Raw genomic sequence first — 24,588 nt, 5'->3', positions numbered from 1 at the left:
AATCGAGCAAATTAGCTGGCAGGCTAAGCCACCAGTTAAGAGCCTATTCAGTTGGCTGTGAGGTGACGAGGCTGTGAAGAGGGGACATAGTACTGTAATGGAAGAAGGGTGGAGATGAGAGTGATCGTAGGTGAAGAAGGACAGTCAGGAAGCTGTGCAAGGCGATTTTTGTGGCCTTTCAAGCAGATGCTGGGGACAGACACCATGAATGCAGATGTACGAGCAGTGAGAGCCTGGAAGCAGTGTTTGTGCATCACTGTTTTAAGAAGCAGTGAAGCCCTTGAAATAAGGTTAGAGAAAGAATGTTTTAGGTCTAGAAAGGATTTTACAGCCTCTGGGGTGCAGTTTCTCTTGAAAGGAAGAGGAGGCAGCCACGAGGAAGGAGTTGAAGTTGACCCAGAAAGAAGTCCTTTTAGAATAAGGTCCCAGTAGAGGAGAAGGGAGAGAATAACACACCTGGTAATCTAGACAGAACCCTCTTTCTCTGAAATATGAGAGAAGTAAAAGAATGTGGGCGAATCTTCAGAGGAATGTTGAGCAGTGAGAAGTATACAGTGGCTTCTTGTGCTGGAGTGGAGCAGTCAGTTGGGGAAACCAGTAAACTTTTGTCTTGATGACCTTGATTTTAGTTTATTTACTAGGAGTAAGGAAGGCAAGTACAGATAAAGAACTTGAGAAACAAAGTGTGAATAAAATTAATAATGAAATCACTGAGAGCTAAGAAGAGAGGATACAGTTGAGACAGGATTACATGAGTCATGTGGATGCCATCAGCAGGCATCTGTTCTGCTTCTGCAGACACCAGAGCTGAGCTTAGTGGCTGGAAGGTACTTAGAGTTGCTCAAATATTTGTTTCAAGACCGAAACTAGGATGAGGCAAGTAATCATATTACTGATTTCTCCTTCATTTTGGGCTTCCATGTGTCTTGGGATAGCATTGTTACTGATCCTGTCTTGATTTAAAATTTTGAGCCTGGCCGGGCGTGGCTCAGCGGTTAAGCGTCGACTTAGGATCCAGGCGATCGGGGTTCGATTGCCGGTCAGGGCACATGCCCAGGTTGCGGGCTGGGCAGCGGATCAATGACCCTCTCATCATTGATGTTTCTATCTCTCTCTCTCCCTCTCCTTTCCTCTCTCTGAAATCAATAAAGATATATGTTTAAAAAAAATTTTTTTTGATATTTTGTTAATCATTTTTTACATGATGTCATTTAAAAATATTACAATATTTTTATCTTACTGAGTTTTGGGATCCCCTTAAAATTTATGAGCAGGGTAAGTGACTAACTTTACTCACTACCTTCACCCTAACCCAGGCGTAATTTGTTCAAGAAACAGTGGCATCTCCCAGGGTTGATGATTGATTTAGAGAGCATAGTGGGTGATCAAAGAAGTCAGAACATAGGACCTTTGAGAATGTGAACTCGAGATAATGGGCCACAGTATCCAGTGCTGTAGAACCTGAAGTAGGTAAAAAGGGACCAACAAGTTAAGGATTGGACCAGCTTTTGATACCCAGTCCATGCTGTCTTATGCTACCGACAAAATACTTATAGCCCTGGCTAGGTAGCTCATTTGGTTTAGAGCACTGGCCCAATATGCCGAGATTGAGGGTTTGATCCCCAGTCAAGCCACATACAGGAATCAACCAATGAATGCATAATTAAGTGGAACAACAAATCTGTCTATCCTTCTCTCCCTCCCTCCCTCCCTCTCTTTCAAATGAATAAAAAAAAATTTTTTTTAAATGTTATAGAAATAGAGACACAAAATTAAGCATTGTTGGAACCCAGAATATTTATCAATAATCTGCCTGACAACAGGAGGATTTTCTATAAACCACAATGCAAATGGGATTTGAAAGCAGAATGGTAGCAGGGTAAGACAGAATAATGGTAGGAATTCAAAAAATTTTTTGTTTGGAGTTGCTTTTTAATTCTACTGTATGCTTATACCTTTGAGATACCAGAACTTCAAGGAAAGAAGTACTTTTTTGCTCTGAAGGAGTTGCTTTGTGACAAGACCACTTCATGACCATGCTGACCTCTTACTACTACCAATTACTCACCTATTAGTGCCTTGCTTTATTCAGCAGTGAAGTTCCTGATAATGTAACATGGCCAGGGTAGAAGAAGATAGGTTATGGTACATTGCAATTGGCAATAGGAAAATTAACAGCAGGAAAGTGGTAGAACCATGGGATCAATGCAGTCTGGCATTGCATTTTTATCGCTGTGTCTTTAAAGAGAAGGTAATGCTTCAGTTTATTCAGGATTTGTTATTATTTTATGTAGACAGGAAGCAGTGGAGCCCAGGTGAGCTTTGTTCTTTAGAACCATCATAAGCAAATGACAGCTAATATTAGAAATTTGGCCAAGGTTGTTAAGATCAGCAAGATTTAAATATCAATATATGGATAATGAAGGAAACCAAGGAAATTCATTTACCACATCCCCTTTTTTCCCATTTATTAAGAAAGTACAGAGCTGACTTCTTGAAGAATGAGGAAATAATCAAACAAAGACCAGAAGATTCATTAGAAAAAATAAGGGGAGCATTGCGCTTGCGGGACTAAGTAAAGACATATTCGTAGAAAAGATTTAAATCTCGGAAAGGGAAGTAAATTTTATTAAAATATGCTTAGTATTTTCAATAAGCATACTAATCCTGATATTTTGATATTTTGTTAATCATTTTTTTTTACATGATGTCATTTAAAAATATTAAAATATTTTTTCTCACTGAGTTTTGGCGTCCCCTTAAAATTTATGAGCAGGGTAAGTGACTAACTTTACTCACTTTAAGTCTTGGAAAGGGAAGTAAATTTTATTAAAATATGCTTAGTATTTTCAATAAGCATACTAATCCTGTCTTTATTTAAAAGAAATGTTCTTTTGAAAGAAAGTATAAAAGATGTTAAAAATTAAGAAGAAAAGATATATGGCTAAGACATAGGAAAAGATAAAAAGAGCTGGAAAAAATTATAAGGATTGAAATACCTGTTAGAAGCAGTAAAGAACAGAATTAATAAAGAAGAAATTTAATGCATAGATAGGACAAATTGAAAGGACTGTAGAAAATGAGGTGATGGATGTGATGAGAACCAGTCTCATTGGTTTGGGAAGATAGGAGACCAGTTTCTATCAAGGACCTTTGAGTCTATGGATGGGAGTTTAGACTTGAATTTGTAATCTGATCAAACAGAACATATACATGCACACATACAAAGCATTGCAAGCCCTTATAAGCATGATTATTTATATGAAAATTATTCTGGTAGTTATTTTTAGAATTACTGAGGAAGAAAATGGAAACAGATACTGAATCTTCTGCAAAGTAGGAGTCCATACATTAGGTTTGGAAGCCTGGGAAAGGAGTGTGGTTGTTTTGCAAATGAAGACAATGTAAGTAGCTTCAAAGTATTGTGGATAATAACTCAGCACAACTTAGTAACTATCAGATATAGAGGTGAAAGAGGGAAAACTTCTAAGTCTTGGATTTGACAGAAGCCCATAGTAAATAAAAAAGAACATATTAACAAAACCTACTGGAAATCTAAGGCAAGGAGACTTTCAACCAGGCACTGTGTATTTGTATATGCATGAATGTGTGCGTGTGTATAAAGAGAACATGAACAATTATCTTAACTTAAAATGAAGTTAAATTGCGCTTACACATTATTGCTTTTGTATTAACATGCCTGAAAGTAATACATACCATAAACTACATATATTTCTAATTATACTGCCTCGTCCTATACTGTACTTGAATCAACCTACTGTGGGATGTTATTTTCTGTGCTGTATTTGCAAGTTAACATTTTAATAATTATCATAAATAGTTACCTGATTTGCATATTCTGGTTCATAATCCAACTGTTCTGTGGATCAACCACAGTTCTCTTATTATTCATGCCAAGACTTGTATATTAGTCTGAATAATCTGTCCTAGACTGCATTTATGTCTCCAGTTTTCTGAGCTTTTTATAACTCTAAGTATAGTGCTTTTTTAATCAAAAGATTGAATCATGCATGTGCTGGTATAATATTCTCCCTAACCCACTATTATATTGAAGCTAATATTTATTGTTGTATGATCACCAACATTTCTATGTATCTTTTAAAAAACTTTCGTCAAACCTGTGAGTTTGATATTCAAGTGATATTTGAACAATCTGTCATCTTTCACCCTTTCAGAATATATATTAAAATGAACAATAGTGGGGCATACATACGAAGAACTGAAAAATTTGGAAAACATTACCTTTTGAGAATCAAATTATAAAATCTCTGTAAAATAGATAACATAGTAGAAGTAGTCATTAGAGAGGCAAAATGACTGACATGATCAAGAACTTGGCTATAATATAACATACCTAGAGAATAACTTAATCTGTGAGAAGGAGGGTTAGCTGGAAATGGAAAGAAGTAGGTATTGGTAATAACCATTTGAGCATTAGCTACAGTTATTTCAGAAAACCATAATGTTCTCAGAAGTTATCTCCAAAGATGTGTGGAAGGATGAAGTTTGAAAAAATTGAAGTCATTAAAATGAGTCTTCTAACCCACTTTTACTGTGGTATTTTCCTTATCGATTTATGTTCTGAAATCTTGATTTCTCAGGTAGGATTTCTTAGATGTAGAGACTGCAGTGGTTTAGACTCCCACAAATATCTGATCTTCCTCAGATTTTGTTTTTGATTCCACATAACACATCTATTAATTGGCATAAACACTTTAATTTATTAAATGAACAGAACTGGCTTGAGGTATCTGACTCCAGTAAAATTCGATGTACTGAAAATTTCATCTTTTGTATTTAAGACTGAGCACGTAGCACCAGAGAGCTAGAGGTACAGATATGAAATAGACACATGAAAGGTTGTGTGGTTTATTTCATATCTGTACCTCTAGCTATTTCCATGAAAGCTACCCCCATATAATATATTCTTGTTACATAATATAATCTGATATATTCAGCTAGATTTTTAAAATCTGGTATTTGACTGCTGTTTGCTATAAACTTATAGGTCAGTTTGGCAAGGAATACTTTTTTTCCTAAGTCACTGTGCCTTCACTCATCTGTTACCTGTGGGCAGCTCTTCTTACTTATTTACGCATGCCTTCACATTGTTCTTAAATACATATAACTGTGAGTTATTGATAAACTGTGCTCTAAAGTATTATTTTTTTTAAGTGAACTCTTCTCTATCAGGCTGTCATAATGCCTATGTTGATGTGCTTGATGTTGTCACACAGGTCTCATAGGCTCTGTTACGCTTTTCTTTATTTTTTTTCCCTTTTAACTCCTCAGACTTGATCATTTCAAGTGTCCAGTCTTAAAGTTTGCTGTTTCTGTCTTCTACCTGCTAACACGTATTGTTGAACTCCTCTAGTGAATTTTTATTTCAGTTACTGTATTTTTCAGATCCAAAAATTGTTTTTTTCCCTTTCGTTATTTCTGTCTTTTTATTGATATTCTTATTTTGTTCATTCACTGTTTACTTGTTTTCTTTCCATCTTTATCCATGGTTTTGTTGTTGTTGTTGTTTGTTTGTTCTTTAAGCATCATTAAGAAAGTTGTTTTAAAATCTTTATTTAGTAAATCTAAATTCTAGATTCCTCAGGGATAGTTTCTGTCTATTTTTGTTCCTTAAATGAGTCATGCTTTCTGTTTCTTTGTATCCTTTTGATTTTTTTGTTGACAACTGGATACTAGAATATTATAAATTGGTAACTCTGGATATCAGATTCTCCCATCCCCCAGGGTTTTCTATTTTTTATATTCTTAAACTGTTTTAGTGCATGTATCTAGTGACTTTCTTGAACTATTTTTGCAAATACCTATTTTTGCAAATACCTAGTTCTTGACATACGTAGTCATTGTCGTTTTTATTTCTTAGTTTATATTCTGCTAGGGTTTTGACAGAGATTTCCTTGAATGCCAGGATCTAAAACAACAACAAAAGCAAAACAAAAAATAAATGTTCAGTGTGGAATCTAAAGAACTTAATAAACTGATGAAGAGAATACATTCAATGACATGGAAGCATAGATCAGACTGACAAATGTCAGAGGGATGGAGGAGGGCGGGTGGGTGGAAGGGGAGAGAGTAACCAAATAATTTATGTGCATATATGCACAACCTAAGGACATGGACAGTGGTGGGGAGAGGGGCTGGGGAGGGGGATGGGATGGGGTGGAATGGGTCATTGGGAAGAAAAAGGGACATCTGCAATATTTTAAACAAAAATAAAATTTTAAAAAATAATAAAAATAAACGTTTATTTGTTTTTGCAGATTGGCTCTGTGCTATGACAGTCCTTTGTTAGCTAGGCTTGCGCTCATCCTAGTGATCAACTTAACTTGGAAGCTTAAGGTCTTCTCAGTTTCTTTCTGATCATGCAGCTTCTCCTGGGCATGTGCCGGGCCTTCCACTTTCCCCTGTGTACCTAGGTGCTTTTGAATGTCCTAATTTCCCAAAGAAATTCTCATAAGCTTCTGCTCCCAGGCCTTAGGTGGTCTATTTTATGTTTCAGTTGTAATCTTTGCCCCGGTCTTCTGAATTTGCTGGGTTTTAGTTTGTTTGGCTTACAGTGTGTTGGCAAGCGCTGCCCACCACTTCTCTTTTTGAGATCGCTGAAAAGAGATGAGTATCTTGTTTCAGTCCTTCAAGTTAGAACAGATTTGCATAGTTATTTAGAAGTATGATCTGTTCTGCTGCCTCTGGGACCTCCAGGTACTAGGTTTCCATGCTGGGAACTGGTTTCCTTTTCAAAACTGCTGCTGCTCCGGGGAGGGGATACGGCAAGGACAAGTAGAAATGCCACAAAGCGTTCAAGCTGCCTTTCTTGATTCATTGCTCATTTGTGTTTTTGCAAATCTTTGACTATTTTCCAGAGTTGTTTCAAAGTTGATTTCAATGCTTGCTTTCAGTGTTTCCAAGGGAGGATGATTTGAAGTTGTATATTCCACCATTCTGTTGATGTAACTGCTTTCTTTTTAAAATAGTTCTATTAATGTTTTAATAGGAATAACAAAAATTTTATCTTATTAAATTAAAATTGTCCACTTGGAAATTATTTAAAATAGTTTCTGTGCATTTCTGTTTTACCTCTGAGTTTTCATTATCTAAAAAATAATTTGAAAATATTACATAGAGAACTAAATAAAACCATTAAATCATTAGAATGTAGATAAATTGACAGTAACAGAGAAAATGGAAAATTACTAAATACACAAATTTTCTGTATTTACTTGAGCACTGGCTCTTAGACCTACTGAGTGGTACTGGATTTTAGCATAAATAATTAGCCTAGAGAGACTGTTGTTTACCCGATTCCTGAAATGAGGGGATACCTTTAGTATGGCTGCTGTCTTCATAAATGATGCCAAGTCTTATGCTTTGCCTTCACCATGTGATTACGTAAGATGGGATTGTAAATGTAAGTAAAACATTTCAGTAGTAATGCTAATTCATTTAAAAGACATAAAAGGTTTCATTGGTCCTTACACTAATATTTATACCATCTTATCCTATCACAACTAAAATGTGGCTATCCATAGCTTTCTTCTCAGTAAGTGTGAAGCAGATCATTTTTTCTCCTCTTACCATTAAATGTTTATTGCACATACATGGTGACAGTTCTCTTACAATTCAGAGATAAACCCTTTCTTATTCTGTAATAGTTATCAGAATTCATACCTAGTGTGATGTGATACTCTAAAACTTGATGCTTTTTAGATGTACACTGAAGACAGGATTGAGTACATGGGCTTATTCACAACATTATTCTGGTTCTTTTTAACCTAACCAAGCTTAAAATCTCTGGTTCTCCCTTCATAAAGCAGATATTTGTGCATAAAAAGCACCATAGAACCTATTGTAAACTTTCGTTTAGTGTGATCTCAGCAGTGCACAGATAGATACTATAAATGCCCTTCACTAAATATGACTGCAGTAAGTGCTAAAAAGGAGTCTGGAATTCGATTTTCATGTTTTGAAATATAAGTCACCATTATAGGTATTATTGGCTTAATAAGTTAGATACATGTATATTATAAATTACCAGTGGAAAATACTATGCTCTTTGTATCTTCATATGAAACAATATAACTACAAGCATTTTTTCAAATCAGGCACCTTATTTTAATTGTGAATATCATGAACTCATTTTACAAACTTAACAACTAATGAGAAATAAATGTGTTATATAAATTTCAAACTGTAATGGTCCCAACTAAGTGATGAACTATCCCTATAAATATATAATGTTGAACAATGTTTATTACTTATACAGTAACAATATATATGTTATATAGTTTATGCATTTATTTAAAATTTATTCAGTTAATAAATACAGATTATTTTATTGATTTGTTTATGTTAAATATTGAAATACCTTTAAAATCACAATTGTTTTTTGTTTTTTTTAATATATCTTTATTGGTTTCAGAGAGAGGAAAGGAGAGGGAGGGAGAGAGAGATAGAAACATCAATGATGAGAGAGTCATTGATTGAGCCTGCAACGCGGGCATGTGCCCTGACTGGGAATTGAACCCCGATCTCCTGGATCCCAGTTCGATGCTCAACTGCTGAGCCACGCCCGGCCAAAAATTTACTTTATTGTTAAGTTACTTTTTAAAAAAATGAAAGGAAGTCTGTTATCTTAAAACATTTAAATATTTCTTGTTTGATCATTTAACGGTCATTGTATAAGACTACTTTAATAGTGAGTGAGTGAGTGAGTGAGTGAGTGTGTGTGTGTGTGTGTGTGTGAGAAAGAGAGTATTAGTTCTGAAAACAACCTATGCATCCTTGTTACAGTTACACTTACTGTTACTGTTATCTGGTAATAACTTAGTTCTAGAATCAAGAACAACTAAAAACATTATATGAAACTCTCTTGCACCCTCTATTGTTACTTTTAGGGAACACTACACATACCTTTCCATGATTATTGGCATTAGGCTTATTAAAATCCCTGATAAAATTAATAGTTTATTATACTTACCTCAAAATTAGGTTGATAGTAAAGTAATATTTGTTTTTAATTCTTATTTGTTGTTTCATGTGTTTTACAGATACTTTTTATTGTAAATCAGCTTAAAAATGAAACATGAACCTTCCTATTTGTCTTTGATTTTTCCTACTTACCAGTTTTAACCCCCTCCAAGTATTTCAAACAAACGAAAATCTCTACAGGATATAGCACATTCTGTATACAGTTTTCCAGAATTATAATTTGTCTGTTTTTTGGTAAACCTTTCAATTGTCAATTTCCTTCTAAAATAAGAGTCTGGAATTGTCCATACTAAAATTAAGAATTTATAACTGTAAGGAACAGATGTTTTCATAAACATTTGCTATAATTAATTTCAACTAGAGGATTGAAAGAACAAAGCAGTTTTTCCCCCTTCAAAACTTGATTGCCTTTTCCTCATATAGCAAACTCTGAAATCTTTTTTCTAGTATTGTTTAGAGAAACAACTGTACTCCTTATTTGGTGTGTTTTTGAGAGAGAAAAACTGCCTTTTCCCCTTATTGCCATGCTTTGAAGGTTACATTTAATGTGATATATTAATTTCAAAAGAGGTATAAAATGAAGAACACTTTTGTAATGTATTATGAGAAAACCTAGTTTTTTTAAAAACCCGAAAGTCTTAATTATTGGAAGGATTTTATATTTGATCTGTAAATATCAGCAGAAGGCAAGAAACGTTCCATTGGTGAGATTTTATATATTTAAGTAATCATAATCTTTAATTTTAAAGTGAAAGAAGGCTCATGTTTTTCAGTAGAGGCTGTACTTATTCTATTCTGATTATGGAGTGTTTCACAGGAAATGTCTGCAAGCTGTTAAATAACATGTGTTGTAGGAAATTTTCATTTAGCAAAACAGACTAATTTTCCTTAAATTTTTATTTATTTATTGTAATACTATTAATTTTTTAAAGGAAATGAAGTATGTTGAGTGAGTAATCTTACAGTACCCATGTTTTCAAAGAATTAACAAAGTATACCCAGCTAGGTTTGATCTTAAACATTTAACTGTTTTTTGGATTATTTTCCTCTATAATAATTGTCAACATTTTCAAGTTTTATAATCCATTTTAGGATTTTTGTTTAATCAAAGAAAACTGAAAGTACATTTTAAAAAAATTAGTTAAAAGTTCAGTAAGTGGGCTCAGTCTAGTCTGGTCCTCCTGAAAGTTGGGTGCAGCTACAAAGATTTTGAAGAGAAGCAACATTTTTGACTAATCTGTCAACTGAAAAATGTGCAAAGAAAAATAGGTAGCTGTCATTAAAATTACATTTTAGCTTTCAATAACCATTTAATGAGTAGCATAATTATATAAGTATGGTACCTTAAGTACTATACTCAATAATTAAAAATAATCTAATCTTTAAAGTGAAAGCTCTGTAATTACTATTTGACTTAACCAGGACCACTGTGATGATCTCCAGTGGCACCTTAGGTTGTTCAAAGTGGATTAAAAGTATAAATTAAAATTGGATGTATCATTAAATTAGTAAGCTTTAAATATCATAAAAATGAGTATAACCTGATGTTTGAAAGTTACATTACAGGAATTAGGAGTATGAAATGTAATCAGATTCTAGTCTTTTTAATTTGTTTCTAAAACTAAATATGTTTTATAGTAGTATGCTTTGGTTTCATAAAAACTATACTTTGCAGTATTTATTTTTAATTTTAAACTATTAAAATTAAATTTCTGTCAGTAAGAATATGTATTTTATATTGTGGCATTGGTAAGCAATTTTTTAACTCCTTTAGCAAATTTATTATTATTCCATAGTTTTAAACTGATCGGTATGAATTTTTTCCAAATCTGATTTTATAGATATGCCAGTTTGAGTGAAAAATTATTTTTTCCTAAATGTTTGATATTACCACATGAGGCAGAAATACTTTTTGATGTTATTTTTTTTAACTTTTTAAAGTGCTGAACTTTTGCCCACAGATAAAACCTAAAGCTTTGGGAAGAATATTAAGATGTATAAAGGCCACTAGAATGCATTCATTATTGCTTGCCACCTCCCAGTTCTGCTCTGTTTTACTTCTGTGCTTACTACCATACTTTTACACAGGATGAACTTGGGGCTGGAAAACATTTCAGTTCTGCTCTCTACCTGCTCTCTTTTGACTATACCAGTGATCAGGGAGGGTGACTTGGTCACTAACCAAAAATTGCCCTTTGTTTATAAACATTAGTGTATGATTAAATGGTTTATAAATATTGGCTTGCTTGTGATTCATAATAAGAAAATGTCCTTACCATACTTCATTTGTTCCTGTTAGCAATCACTTTGGCAGAATTCCTATCAAAGTTAGAAGCAGTGGTGTTGGTTTATATCTTAGCATGAAAATAAATTTTTTGCCTAATGGGCTCTGATTATAAAAGACATTTGGGGGAGGGATAAGGGAATATACGCCTTTTGACCCAACATACTGCATAGAGCTCTCACATAGTAGCTTTTCAACTGAAATATTCAGTTTTATAATCTCCATTATTTCAGTGTTTTTAAATTTTTTTTCCAGGAGACTCAAATAAAAATGGAAGAAGAACAAGTTCTACTTTAGATTCTGATGGGACTTTTAATTCCTATAGGTAGGTGATGAATACATAGATATGTAATATTATAAGATAATGTACAAAATACCTAATCTTACAGGACTCTAACCTTAGAGTAGTAAGGAACTGCTACCTGTACTTTAAAAATATGACAAATATAAAGAGTATTATGATGTGTGATTGTTCTGCGGATTTATTGAGTATGGAAAAATGCAACATTCTCAATTCTTGAATAAATGGCCTTATTGTATGTATCTGTTGTTAATGTATCTTAAGGTAATTGGAATGAATGCACATGCAGTGTTAAGCTTCATTGTAATCCATTTTTGTTTTTGTTTTTTCAGCATATCTTTTACAGTACTAAATGCTTTCTTTTGTTTAAGTTTTCTGCTAAAACAGAGAGTACTGTTTATGAGCAACTAAGAGTATAAAATGTAATCCGTGGTTACATTAAGTACTGTTTGTTAATGTCCTGTTTGGCTTTTCAGCAAAAAGGGCGGTTATGGTCTCAATTAGTGATTTTTAAAAAGGAATTACCAGTTAAGAAAATCATGTGTCTTATCTAGTCTTTTGTTAATATTTTCCTTTTAACTTGAATTTGCTTGAGTGTTTGTGGAATTTGTTCCCTCCTAACAGAGAAACCTAGAAAGAAGAGTAAAGTATTTCCAGTAATATTTGAAAATTATATACTGAACCAGCGTGGTATAAGAACTAGGTTTACTTTTAGGGAAAAAAGTACAGATTCAATAATAGTGCATTTTGGCATTATAGATAGCAAAGCAGATTGTTGAAGAAATACTTTAATTGGAGTACACTGTCCTTATGGTTAATTAGTTCTGATACTTGTGTAATGACACTGTAAAATATACCCAAGCACCACTGTACACGTGGAAACTCATTTGTATATTAAGCTGTCACTCCTTCTTTTACATAATAAATATGGAATTTATGCTTAGAACTTTATATTTTTATTTGAATACATACTCTTTATCCCTAATTAGAACTGTGTTGTTTCCTCAGATCCCAGGCAAGCTTTTAACATCTTAAGTATGGTCTTGTATACAGGAAGCACTTAGTGAGAATGTAGTAAATGTGAAAGTTTTTACAATTGGTTTATGAATTCCAGAAATGAGTTGGTAATTGAAACACTTGACATCTTTATTTTATACCAGTTGGGGTCTGTATAAATAATCAATCGTTCAAGTGTCATGGATACTACAAAAGGCTTATGTTCCCATGGTGTTCTAGAAGGTATTATCACAGCAGTAAAGCTCGTGTGTTGTCATTATTATATTTTCACTGTACCCATCCTACCTTATAAATGTTGGAATTCTCCAAATCCTTCTTTTAGTGCTGAAGTTTAATATAAACTTGGAATTTGACATATTAAATAATAGGTAGAATCCTCTATCTGAACATATTGTGGCTGATCACTCCAAACAAATAGGTGAATATAAAAGATAGTTAAAGATTCATGAATTCGCATGTAACTGAGGACTGTTGATATGATAATTCATGTGAAATCTATGGTGGTAATATCATTATTAGATATAAAGACAATAAAAAATAACCAAGACAAAAGGAAAATAAAGATGTATTTCAAAGGAAGGAAAATCTATATGTATATAATAAATTTTGTTGGTGAATTATATTTTACAATTGCATTTATTGTTTAGCTAATTATAGTAAATAATGGACATAATATAAAGTTAAGAGAAATGTGTTAATGTGAATGCACAGTATTATCTTGTAATTTACTTTCTTCTTGAATAGTTTGAATATTAAAGGATCTTAGTTTTATTGAATGATAATTGTATTTTGAAAATGAACTCCTAATGCAACTTTGCACAATAAATACTAATGTTGTTAACTAATATATTTTTAATCAATGCCTGTCAGTGTTGTAATGTTAGGATATTAATTTATTGTTGTAATTAAAAAGGCAAGATAAAAAGCTCAGGTGGTACAGTGTATAAAAACAAGCTTTTAATAGTTGGCAGGCCAGTGCTTTTATTAAATAGTATTATAGTATTTAAGGTGTGAAATGAATATTTTTCTACTCAGTAGGTAGTAGCTCTTACAATATAATGAGCTTACTTGTGAATTTGACACTTGGGTTAAATGCAGAATTCATGGAAACACAGCTCTGGGGTATATTTTCATATTAAGGTTAACTGATAAAACCTAGGAATTGTTGCAGAATCACACTAAAATGGCAACAGAATTGTCAGTAAAATTTACTTTTGTAAATGAAAATGATTTTCCTCCTGCCATCATAGCTCTTTTAAACTAACTAGAAATAGGTCATTGGGAAAATGTGAATATTCCAATTCTCAAACACCCTAACAATTTTACCTTTGTATTATTTAAACTGCCTCAGAAATCCTGGCCTTCCTCACAGCTTGACAGGTCGGCTGTCAGCCTGGTGTGAGCATACTCAAGCTTTGTGTCCTTGTGTCCAGAATAATGATCAGCCTTAGTTTGTCATCTATAAAATGGATGCTTCCTGCTCACAGGTGTTTTATAGACTGAGATAAAATGTGTAAGATAAAGCCTTTGGGAAATCTACATGCAAAGCCATGGCATTATTATTATTCTTTTATGCTTACCTCATGTAAATTGTCAACTTCGTAGCCTTAGTACGCGTAACCCTCCAACAGGTGTACACTGTTATAGCATATGCCAAGGTTTTATTAACTTTTGAATTGGTCACCTAAATCTATATTTTTCATTATTTGTTTCTATTATTGTGGTCCTAGATTTTCAGTTTCAAGAGGGCATAGTCTTTGTTTTCTTATTGTTGTTGTTTTTAATGTTTTTTTTAAAAAAATATGTTTTTATTGATTTTAGAGCGAGAGAGAGGAAGGGGAAGGGAGAGAGAGAGAAACATGAATTAGTGAGAAGCCTCTATCTGCTGCCTCCTACTGGAGATTGAGCCCAAAACCTGGGCTTGTGCCCAGACTGGGAATTGAACTGGCAACCTCTCAGTGCATGGAACAACGCTCAACCAACTGCCACACTGGCCAGGGCTGTTTTGGCTTTTTGTTTGTTAATAATACCTAAACACAGTGAGTTCAAATCCTGACTCCAAACACTTTAGAGTCTTTGGTCAACTTTTAGCCTCACTTTCCTCATCTTTAAAATAGGGGCAATATAACACATTTATGAGGAGTTAATGGGATAATGGCACTGATGTCACATGTTAAATGCTGAATAACTGATAGCAGGTTTTATCTTTCAGTCGATGTCATCATCATTATTGTCACCATTGTTATCTTTTTGGTAATGTAGAATTTTTAAATAGTGCTCTAATATGGAGATGCCAAAAGGGAGATTTTTAAAAAACACGTCTTAAAGGAAAATAACTTTTGTTTGTTAGACAGAAAGCTAAGGACAGACTTAACCTGAGGCTTGAAACTCTCAGTCTCTCATACACTGTTTTAGATTGCCTTTGTATAACAAAATTATACACTAATAAAGATAAAAGGAAAATATTTTGCTATTAGTATAAGTTCAGAGATGGATTTTGGAATTTTGAGAAAAAAAAAGTTTGAAATTTAAAATTGATGGAGCTTAACTACAGCTTTGTGTGCCTAATGTTCATTGATTTGTTTTTCATAGGCTGGGAGGCTTTACTTTGGATTTGTGGTTTTTGCTTCATTGATTCAAGATAGAGTACAGCTGCACTTAACTCCGAAGGCACCAGTACCATTGTTGTGTGCTGCCTGGATAAGAGGCTAGATCTTTTTTGGATGTTTTTGTTAAAATTTGACTGTATATATCCTAACTAACTTGCAGATGACTTAATAAAATGGAAAGTGAATAAGAATTGAGAAGATATTATTGGTTTATGCATTGTATCTTGTAATTTTTAGGGAGACCAATTTTAATGTTTTCTGTCAGATGACATGAGCTTTCTATATTTCTCATATAACCATTAAAACTGAGAGACCCCCTGCTGGGTATGAAAAAAAAAGTAGTTTGCTGATTAGCAGGTTGCAATAGCTGTTTAAGTGCCTGTAGCACAAGGCCACATGGTAGCAGAAATATTCCCTCACTACCACCCCCTCCCCTTCCCAAGGGCAGCTGACCTTCTCTGCAAAGAGGCAAGCCCCTTGCCAGCATATATGACTACAGACTATTACATTAATCTGTTTAGCTGTAGTACCAGCTGCTTGCATGTTTTTAATTATCTTATTAGGTGGTATAACAGTGACCTATGAAATAAATTGAAGGTGAACATTTTTAAATTTCCTTTTTTTTATCCTATGTTCTAAATATCTTTATTGATCAAATTATAACTTTTTACAAAAGTTCATGGAAAGTCTGTATGGTTTTTGAGCCAATGTATTGCTTTTTAAAGTATGTCATAATTCCCAATATAGAAAATAACTTTATTTTTGTCTCATTAGATAGTGTTTAACAAATCTTTGTTAAAATCTATTGGTTTAACAGTCAATTTAGTTAGAGAAAACTCAGACCAGTTATTGGTATTCTCTGGGAAACTCAAAATAATGCTTAATTTTCAGACATTGTCTTAGCATTCTATAAATGGCATAGGTTAGAATATAAATCATTGTAGATTTTAAAATAAATTTGTATATTTAACTCTGCTTTTCTGTATTCTCTATATACACTAGTAAATCATCTAGCCTACCCTAATTATTTTCAAATTTTAATTTCACATGGTACCATTTCTGAGTATATTTCCCCCAGATGTTCTGTTAGGAAAAATGTACTATCTTTTGGATTTGGAAGATTGGAAAATTTTTAAATAATACTTTGTAAGTGAAATGTTGACTCCATGAGACACAGTTAAAAATAATAACAACCAGTGGTTGTTGTTATAAGTCAGAGCCAATAAACATAGACTGTAATAATTTAGTTAGAAACCCTGGTGTTGAATTAAAAAACAATGGTATTTGGATGCAAAAGGATTTCATATGTGTTTCTTTTGAATTAATAAATCCTACAGCTGGGATAGTAAGATGACTTGAGACTTGAAAATTTTATGAACACCTTAAATACTTATAAACAACACATTATTTATGGTTTTTTAACTAAGAAATAGTCATACTTTTTTACTTCTTTTTCCCTATAAAGAAATACTATATTTCATATTTCAAAAGAACTTTCATTGAAGAAATAAAGGGAATTTTCTTCCTCTCTATATTTTCTTTTCTTTCCTTGGTCTAAAGTGGTGGGGATGTAATATCTTAATAGTGATCAGAGCTTCCAGAGTTGCCTCCCTTTCTCAATATGGTATGTTCCATAGCCCACCGAATCAGAGCTGTTTATGTTGGCAAAAAGTTTTTAAAAATTTAATTGGGTTAGTTTTATAATCTAAAAGTTGTCTTTCCTGAATAAGAAAAAATATATTTATTTGAACTTACTTTAGTCATTGAGTAAATTTTAAAAATTAGCCTTCATGTTGTATCACAAAGATTTTTATGTATCATCTTTAATTGTAATAAGTAATTTGGGAGGAAGTGGGAAACATCGTCCCATCACATTTATTTTTAGTATAATACCTTTTTTCCCCATTTGTAGGTAAGAATGTCATATGTCTCCTGAAATAACAGTGAAACAATGATTCAAAATCTTAGAGATAAATAGAGCAAAAGCATACTTTGGATTTAAAATTCAGAAATCTGGGTTCTGGTTACATTCTTAGTATGATATAAATTTGTTAATCTGTTATTTTTAAGATTATGAAGTCATAGAATCATTTGACTTGCTGAAAGTTGTACGATATTAGTTGGTTCAAGATGCTATAACAAAATATCCGCAACTGAGTAATTTATAAACAACAGAAATGTATTTCTCACAGTTCTGGGGGCTGGGAAGTTTAAATATTAAGGTGCTAGCAGAAAGCCCACATCCTGGTTCCCACATCCTGGTTCCCACAGTCTTTCTCACTGTTTTCTCACATGTTGGAAGAGGTGAGAGAGCTCTCTGGGGACGTCTTTTGTAAGAGCACTAACCTCAGAGCCCTCGTGACTTACTCATCTCCCAAAGGCGCCACTCCAAACAACATCACATTGCATGTTAGGTTTCAATATATGAATATTGTGGGGGAGGGGACACATTCAGTTCATAGCATATATTAAAGAACCTATAGACCAACCTGAATTTCCCATCCCACTCCACCACTGCTTGCCATTAAGTTCTTAAGTCCTTGCCATTTTAATTATTTTTCAGGGCATCATGACTTGGTAAGTAGATAAGAAAGGAGGGCCTACACTTAGGATTTCTTTAATGATTCTTAGAACATTGCTTTTCTCAAATTGATGTGCTGCCTTTATTTGGTTGAGAACCTATATAATTAGGTGACATTAACTCTTTAAGTTCTTAAGAATAAATGCATGATTTTGGGAAACAATTTGCAAAAAGCACACAGATAGAAATAAGGCTCCACCACTACTGACTCTACAACTTACTGACTCCACCATTCACTGACGGTGTGACCTTAGGCAAGGTAATTAACTTCTCTGATTCCTAGCAACCTCATTTGTAAAATTGTAATGTTAACAGTTCCTATATCATAGAGCAGCAATTTCCAACCTTTTTAATCTCATAGCGCAATAAACTAATTACTAAAATTCTGCAGCACACCAAAAAATGTTTTTTGCCAATCTGACAAGAAAAAAAAAAGTATGATTTTGATTGATTTACACCAAACTATTGTGTTGGGTATTGTTAATTTTTGACAGTCTAAGGGGAGAGAAGTCAGTGCCTCTGACTAAATAGTCAGGTATTGCATTTTTTAAAAATTCTTGCATTATAATAGTATGTCACAGCACATACTGAAAATCGCTGTCATAGAATTATAGGGAGCATACCTACCAATGTGTAGAACACCAGGCTCAGTCACCTAATACATAGGTCACAAATACTAGTTTCTTCACCTTTTCTCTTTTTTCTAAAATTTTATTTCAATTTTAATCAACTTTTTCACCTAACAGAGTTGTCTTTTGTCTCAGAAAAGTTTTTCCCCCCAGAAAGTATTTTTAAATTTTTATTCAGTTCTAAAGTGGCAATAAGTGATATTTAAGAATAAAATCTATACTTATCTTATAAAAGATCAGATTTACAGATATCTACAGTTATCTATAGATTATACAGGAGGAATTTTTATAAAACCCATAGTGATATTTACCCTCACAATCCATTATTAAGTATTTATTTCTTGTTTCCATATTTGCTCAAGTAGCACCACAACCTTTATAGTTAAATTATCATTTCAAAGAGCACAAAATGTGTAACCTTAGCTTTTTCAAGAAACCAAAATCAGAACATTACCTTTTATTATCTCCATAATGGAGCCACATTTGAGAGAAGACATGAAAATCACATTTGAATATGATGAATATATCTTCTTGAAGTAACTTTATTATTTTTTATGATAGTGGAACTAGTCAGTATTTACACTTCTCTATAATATACAATCTGTCTGAACTAATTATTGATCACTTAAGGCTCTGGAAATATGTCACCTTCTATTTAAATAATTAACTGACTTGTTTTCATGCACTCATAATGACATTTCGGTCAAAGACAAACTACATATAGGGCAGTGGTCCCATAAAATGATAATGGGGCTGAAATATTCCTATTGCCTTGTGGTGTCTCAGCCATCATTGCACAACACATTACTCATGTGTTTGTGCTGATGGTGGTGTCAACAAATGTGCTGAGCTGCCAGTTGCATAAAAGTATAGGACATTCAGTTATGTACACTACATAATACTTGATAATGATCGTAAGTGACTGTTACTGGTTTATGCATTTACTCTACTTTTTATCATTTTTTAGAGTGTACTCCTTCTTATTAAAAATAGTTAGCTGTAAACAGTATGCTGTGCCATGCTGGCAGCAACCTCATACATCTCATTTATTGCGTCTCTTCATTGCATCATTTTCTCTTGTGCTTGATTTAATCTCATTTTGTTTATTCATTTGACCCCCAAGCATACAAAATTCACTGCTAATGTTGCCAATAAGAGAGCACATTGAGTGATTGACCTGGAAACGAAATTAAAAATGACTATGGACTAGGAAGGTGGAAAATCAGTGATGGCTATTGCTCACCAGTCAGGTGAGTCTGGTTGCATCACAGCCATGGTCTTGAAGCACAAGAACAGAGTGATGGAAGCTGTTAAGGATCTGCTTCATTGAAGGCAGTGGGACTAACTAAAATTCAAGAAGGGCCCATACCAGACATGGAGAAACCTCTAAAGGCCTGTGTGGAAGACCAGACACACACTGAAAGGTTTCATTATTAGAGAGGAATGTTTATGGTGGATTATCTGCTTATAAGCATATCTGTGATTAAGGAAATAGACAAACCAAGTAAACCACTATGGACACATTTCTGAAAAAGTTATACCTCCTCAAGAAGACCTCAGGCAGGTCCTTTGGGAGGTGTTCCAGAAGAAGACATTGCTGTCATTGGAGATGGTGGCAGCTCCGTGTGTGTGACTGTCCCTGAAACCTTCCAGTGGGACAAGACGTGAAAGGGGAAGATCATGTGAAGGACTGGGGCTCAGGCTTAGGGTCAGGGTTGGGGCCTAGGCTTGTAGAAAGGGATAGAAAGAAGGAAGAGCCCTGGCCAGGTGGCTCGGCTGGTCGGAGCATCGTCCTGTGTACCACATACCTCGGTTATGGGTTTGATCCCCTGTTGGGGCGCATATGGGAGGCAACTGATTGATGTTTCTCTCTCACATTGATGTTCCTCTCTCTCCCTCCCTCTTTAAAATCAATAAACATATCCTTGAGTGAGGATTAAAAAAAAGAAAGAAGATAGTTTTGTACAAAGTGCAATATATATTTTAAGCTAAGTGTTATTACAAAAGAGTTGAAAAGTTAAAAAAATAAAAGTTTATAAAGTAAAAAAGTTATAGTAAGCTAAGGTTGTTACTGTAAAAGAGATATATACATATTTATAAATTAGTGCACCCTAAGTATCTGATGTTTATAAACCTACAGCAGTGTACAGTAGTGGCTTTCACGCTCACTCACCACCCATTCACTAACTTACCCGGAGTCAGGGCAGGCTCTTACCATTGTGCTAAAATTGCCTATAGTGTTTTCAGCGCAGTGACGTGCTGCCCAGGGCTGTAGCCTAGAAGCAGGGGCTGTACCATAGAGCCTAGATGTGTAGTAGGCTCTGCCACCTAGGTTTGTGTAGGTGCACTTTGATGTCTGCGCAGTGAGAAAATTGCCTAAGGATGCATTTCTCAGAACGTGTCGCCATCGTTACGCAGCGCGTGACTGCTCAGCCTTCAGTAGCATAACCCAGACCGACTTGAGTGTACATGTTACAGTCTGAGTGCCTTTCCTCCATAACCCCCTTCAAGCCCTTTTTATTACCCGTAGCCAGGATTTAGGGGAAATTTTTTTTTGGTATTTGTTTATTTACATGGTCAGCTGCAAGCTGAATTCATCTAAATACTGTGTAAATGTTTATCTTTGAAAAGACAAGTGTACATTTGAAACATGAGAATAAGCTGCTCTGAGTCAGTCAGCACTGAGGTCCCTTCGCTTCTGTCTGCCCCTGGTGTTCCCAGCTGAAATGTGCTCATGGTCAGCCCTGTGAACTTTTGTGCGTGAATTTGTAATATATATTAGCCTGCTGTGCTTTTTAGGTATGGCAGTGAGAGAGACAAAATCAATTAAATATTTGGTCAGTGGTGTTGAAGCGTGTTGACGGAGCTATAATTTGAGAAAACAATGCATAGGACTAGGGTTGAAACTTGTAAAGTTATAAACCTTTTTAAACACTTTACAAATAGCTTGCTATCCATTTGTTGGTCTGCTTTATATTGTTAAGTCTATGTAATGCTTAATGTCTGGTTTTTGATTTTTAACTTTCAAAGACATAGTTTAAGGATGAAATTTTCATAGAATATTTTACTAGAAATTGATACTCAATATTTGTCTATATTCTATATCAGATTACCTTGCCTTTTGGGGGAAAGTAGCAGTGGTTAGTAATCCAGTTTTTCATTTTATTTTTAATCCAGAGCTTTTATAAGTACTTTTCTGGTGTGTGTGTGTATGAGTATATTTTTTTTTTGGTTTATGAGAACTAACATATCTCAATCATTCTGCAAATCTTTATTGTACACTCAATATAGGCATTAAGTTTTTAATGTGCTTCTAGGACTTAAGGTTCTCTTGAGCTGGAGAGCTCTACTATTATTGAACCAGGCATAGACCTCTCATTATAAATTTATAATCTCCAGAGTAACTACTGTTGTTTGCTTGCCACTCCCCACCTTACCCGGAACCTGCTTCTCCCCTTTGTATTCTGACTATGTAGGTTGAACAGGGACTTTTTTCCCACATGAGAGATTTGGGAGAAGGTGGAGGGAGTGGAATGGGATAAACAAAGCCAGAGGGGTCTGTTTGGCATTTTTAACACTGCTCCCATTTCTGTTTTCCCCACTGCCGCTTGGGTTGTTGATGGACCCTAGAGAGGGAACCCCTGCCTCTTTATCTCTAGATGCCATTCCTAATCATAATCTTTAAAGGTTCTGTAGAAAAATGAGAATTTTCTTATGATGCTAATTTTAAGTTTTATAGTAGCATTCCATGTTTCCATAAGTAACAACTTTATGGAAATATCTCTTTGGTTCATAAAGATGTCTGTGGTCATATAATTAAATTTTTTGTGGCATGTATTTGGAATCTGAATTTCTCAGTGTATGGATAACAGAATAGCAATAACAGAATAACAGAAGGTTTTTTTTTATAAAGTTAGGACTAGATTTGGGTCCTTTTGAAGTAGGTGAACTTTGAAATAATATAAAACTTCAGCAGTGGAGAATACTTCTGCCTAACACAGGAAATTTTATGACACACTATTTAATTGGGGTGACGAGGCCATGAGAAAATGTTTCATCTTCCCCTATGATGTGGAGCAACTGTTTCAAAAAAATCAGTAATAAAAATACTACTCCCATTGTTGTTTCATAGGAAACAGAGTGCAGACTCAAAGGAGGTCTCCACACCCCTGATTTCTTTCTTTCAGTGTTTTCCCCAGCCCTCTCTCCTCCACCCCCAAAACCAGTATTAAGAAAAGGGATTTCCCCCCTTTTCTTTGATTATACAATAACACATCTGGTATCTAGAGGTCTAATTTCTAATAGCTTCAACCAACTAGAATATAATCAGAAACTTAGAAATAGATGGAAAATATTAAAATGGACAAAAAATCTGTTCAAGTTCAGCCTTTACTCTGCTTCCACTTAGTCGTATTTCTCATTTTTGTAATTAAAAAGATTATGATAGTTTGATATTGAAGTGAAGCTAGACTGTATAACAGTTTAAAGTCTAGTTTGTTGTTTTTATTTTTGAAAAGACATTAAATTGAGAAAATAATATACCAATAGAGATTAAGAATTTCTAAAAACTAATTATGTAATCATTATACAAATTGGGAGATGATAGCCTGACAAGTATGGTCATGAGAGATATGCCACTAGAAACAGAATGGGAAACCCCAAAAGCAAAGTAGTGTGGAGTCATTTAATGTAGGGGCACATAGCTGTGCAATTTCCAAATGTATACCACATCTGGACAAAAGTCCTTTAAGTCTTATAAATATTTGATACTCTCAACATTTTTGTGTTGACTAAAAAAACAAAACAAAAAAAGGCGTGCATTGTCCTTTCATCATGCTGGGTAAATGAGGCATGGAGATTTTTAAATTAATGAGTTATTGTTTTTTTAATTATAAACAAGAGAGATTTTCTAGTAGGCCTTGGGTAGGGATATTTCCTTACCTTTTCAGAGGCAATTGTTTTCCAGGGCACATTAATCCAAAAAAATTATAAACTACATACTGACCTTAAACTAAAGTTTATCTTATGACCCATTTATCTTCCTTTAAAATGACCATTTCCTGGATCTTTCAACCAGTCTATTGTTGAGTATGGGTAGATTAGGCTTGTGATCCAGTATTGATCATTTTTGATAACTTACAGAAGTATCATTATCATTACTAAAGATTTGCTTTCCTAACTTCTCTGTGTATGTGAATGAGAGAAGAGGGAGGTGGGGCTAAGCAAGGGGCAGAGAGGGGTAGTAGAGACAGAAATACAGACAGGGAGAGGCAATGAGCTAGAGACAGAAAAGATTAAAATAACCTATTACATGTATATTTGATCTTACTAGTAGCACCATTCATTTATAATTAAGTATATATTGTGTTACATCTCTTATGGAATTACCTTGATTTTTGACCACTTACATTATTTAACTTTTAACATATGTCTTCTTTCCCCAGTAGTGCTATATCTGAGCATGTATCATGTGTATATTTATTGTTATATCCCTTGAACCTTTACAGTTGTTATTTTAAAGATTGAATATAAATATGAATGATTCATCATCCTTAAAATACTTTGAATTTTGCTGTCTAGTTTGAGAACCACTAGCCACATAGGGCTATTTAAATTTATGTTTGTTAAATTATTAAAATAAAATATGTAGTTCTTCAGTTGCACCAGTCATTTTGGACACATACAGAACATTTCTGTCATCTCTGAAAGTTCTGTTGGGTAGTGCTGACCTAGAGGTTATCAAATGAATGAGGGATTCACTTAAAATATAATCCATTTTAACTTTTGTAAGATAAAGTATTTCAAGTGTATGTTTATTTCTATAGTTGCAACAACCTATAAATCAGCCCAGTCTTGGAAAATATGCTTTAAGAGATAGAATTGACCTTTAATTAGGATATCAGATTTTGCTAAATAAATGCCTACTTCTAAATTACTGGAAAATAATTTGTTCTCAATTCTCCATTTCCCTTACAGTATTGCTTATGTTACATAGGTTCCCAAAAAAATATTTGCACACACTTTGAATAATTATAATGGCAGTGTTTATTAAAATACATTTCATTTTCAAAATTGAGCTAGCAGCTGTTAAAGTGTGTATACATTTTGGGGGGACACCCTGTAGAATGTATGGCAAGTTCTTT

At 33.9% G+C, this 24,588-nt stretch overlaps 1 protein-coding gene across 8 annotated transcripts in view; it reads left to right on the top strand.

Moving 5' to 3' along the window:
• The window catches only part of TBC1D5 (TBC1 domain family member 5), a 361,094-nt gene that overhangs the window by 157,963 nt on the left and 178,543 nt on the right, over positions 1-24,588 (top strand). For all 8 annotated transcript variants that reach the window (XM_081159844.1, XM_081159851.1, XM_081159850.1 and 5 more), the window contains one exon: positions 11,564-11,633. In XM_081159844.1, coding sequence (XP_081015970.1) covers positions 11,564-11,633 — 70 coding nt within the window. The remainder of the gene's footprint in view (positions 1-11,563; positions 11,634-24,588) is intronic.

The sequence above is a fragment of the Miniopterus schreibersii genome, assembly GCF_964146895.1.
Source record: "Miniopterus schreibersii genome assembly, chromosome: 15".
Taxonomy (NCBI): Eukaryota; Metazoa; Chordata; class Mammalia; order Chiroptera; family Miniopteridae; genus Miniopterus; species Miniopterus schreibersii.
The sequence above is the reverse complement of the archived record's forward strand: the minus strand, read 5'-3'. Positions and strand labels throughout refer to the sequence as shown.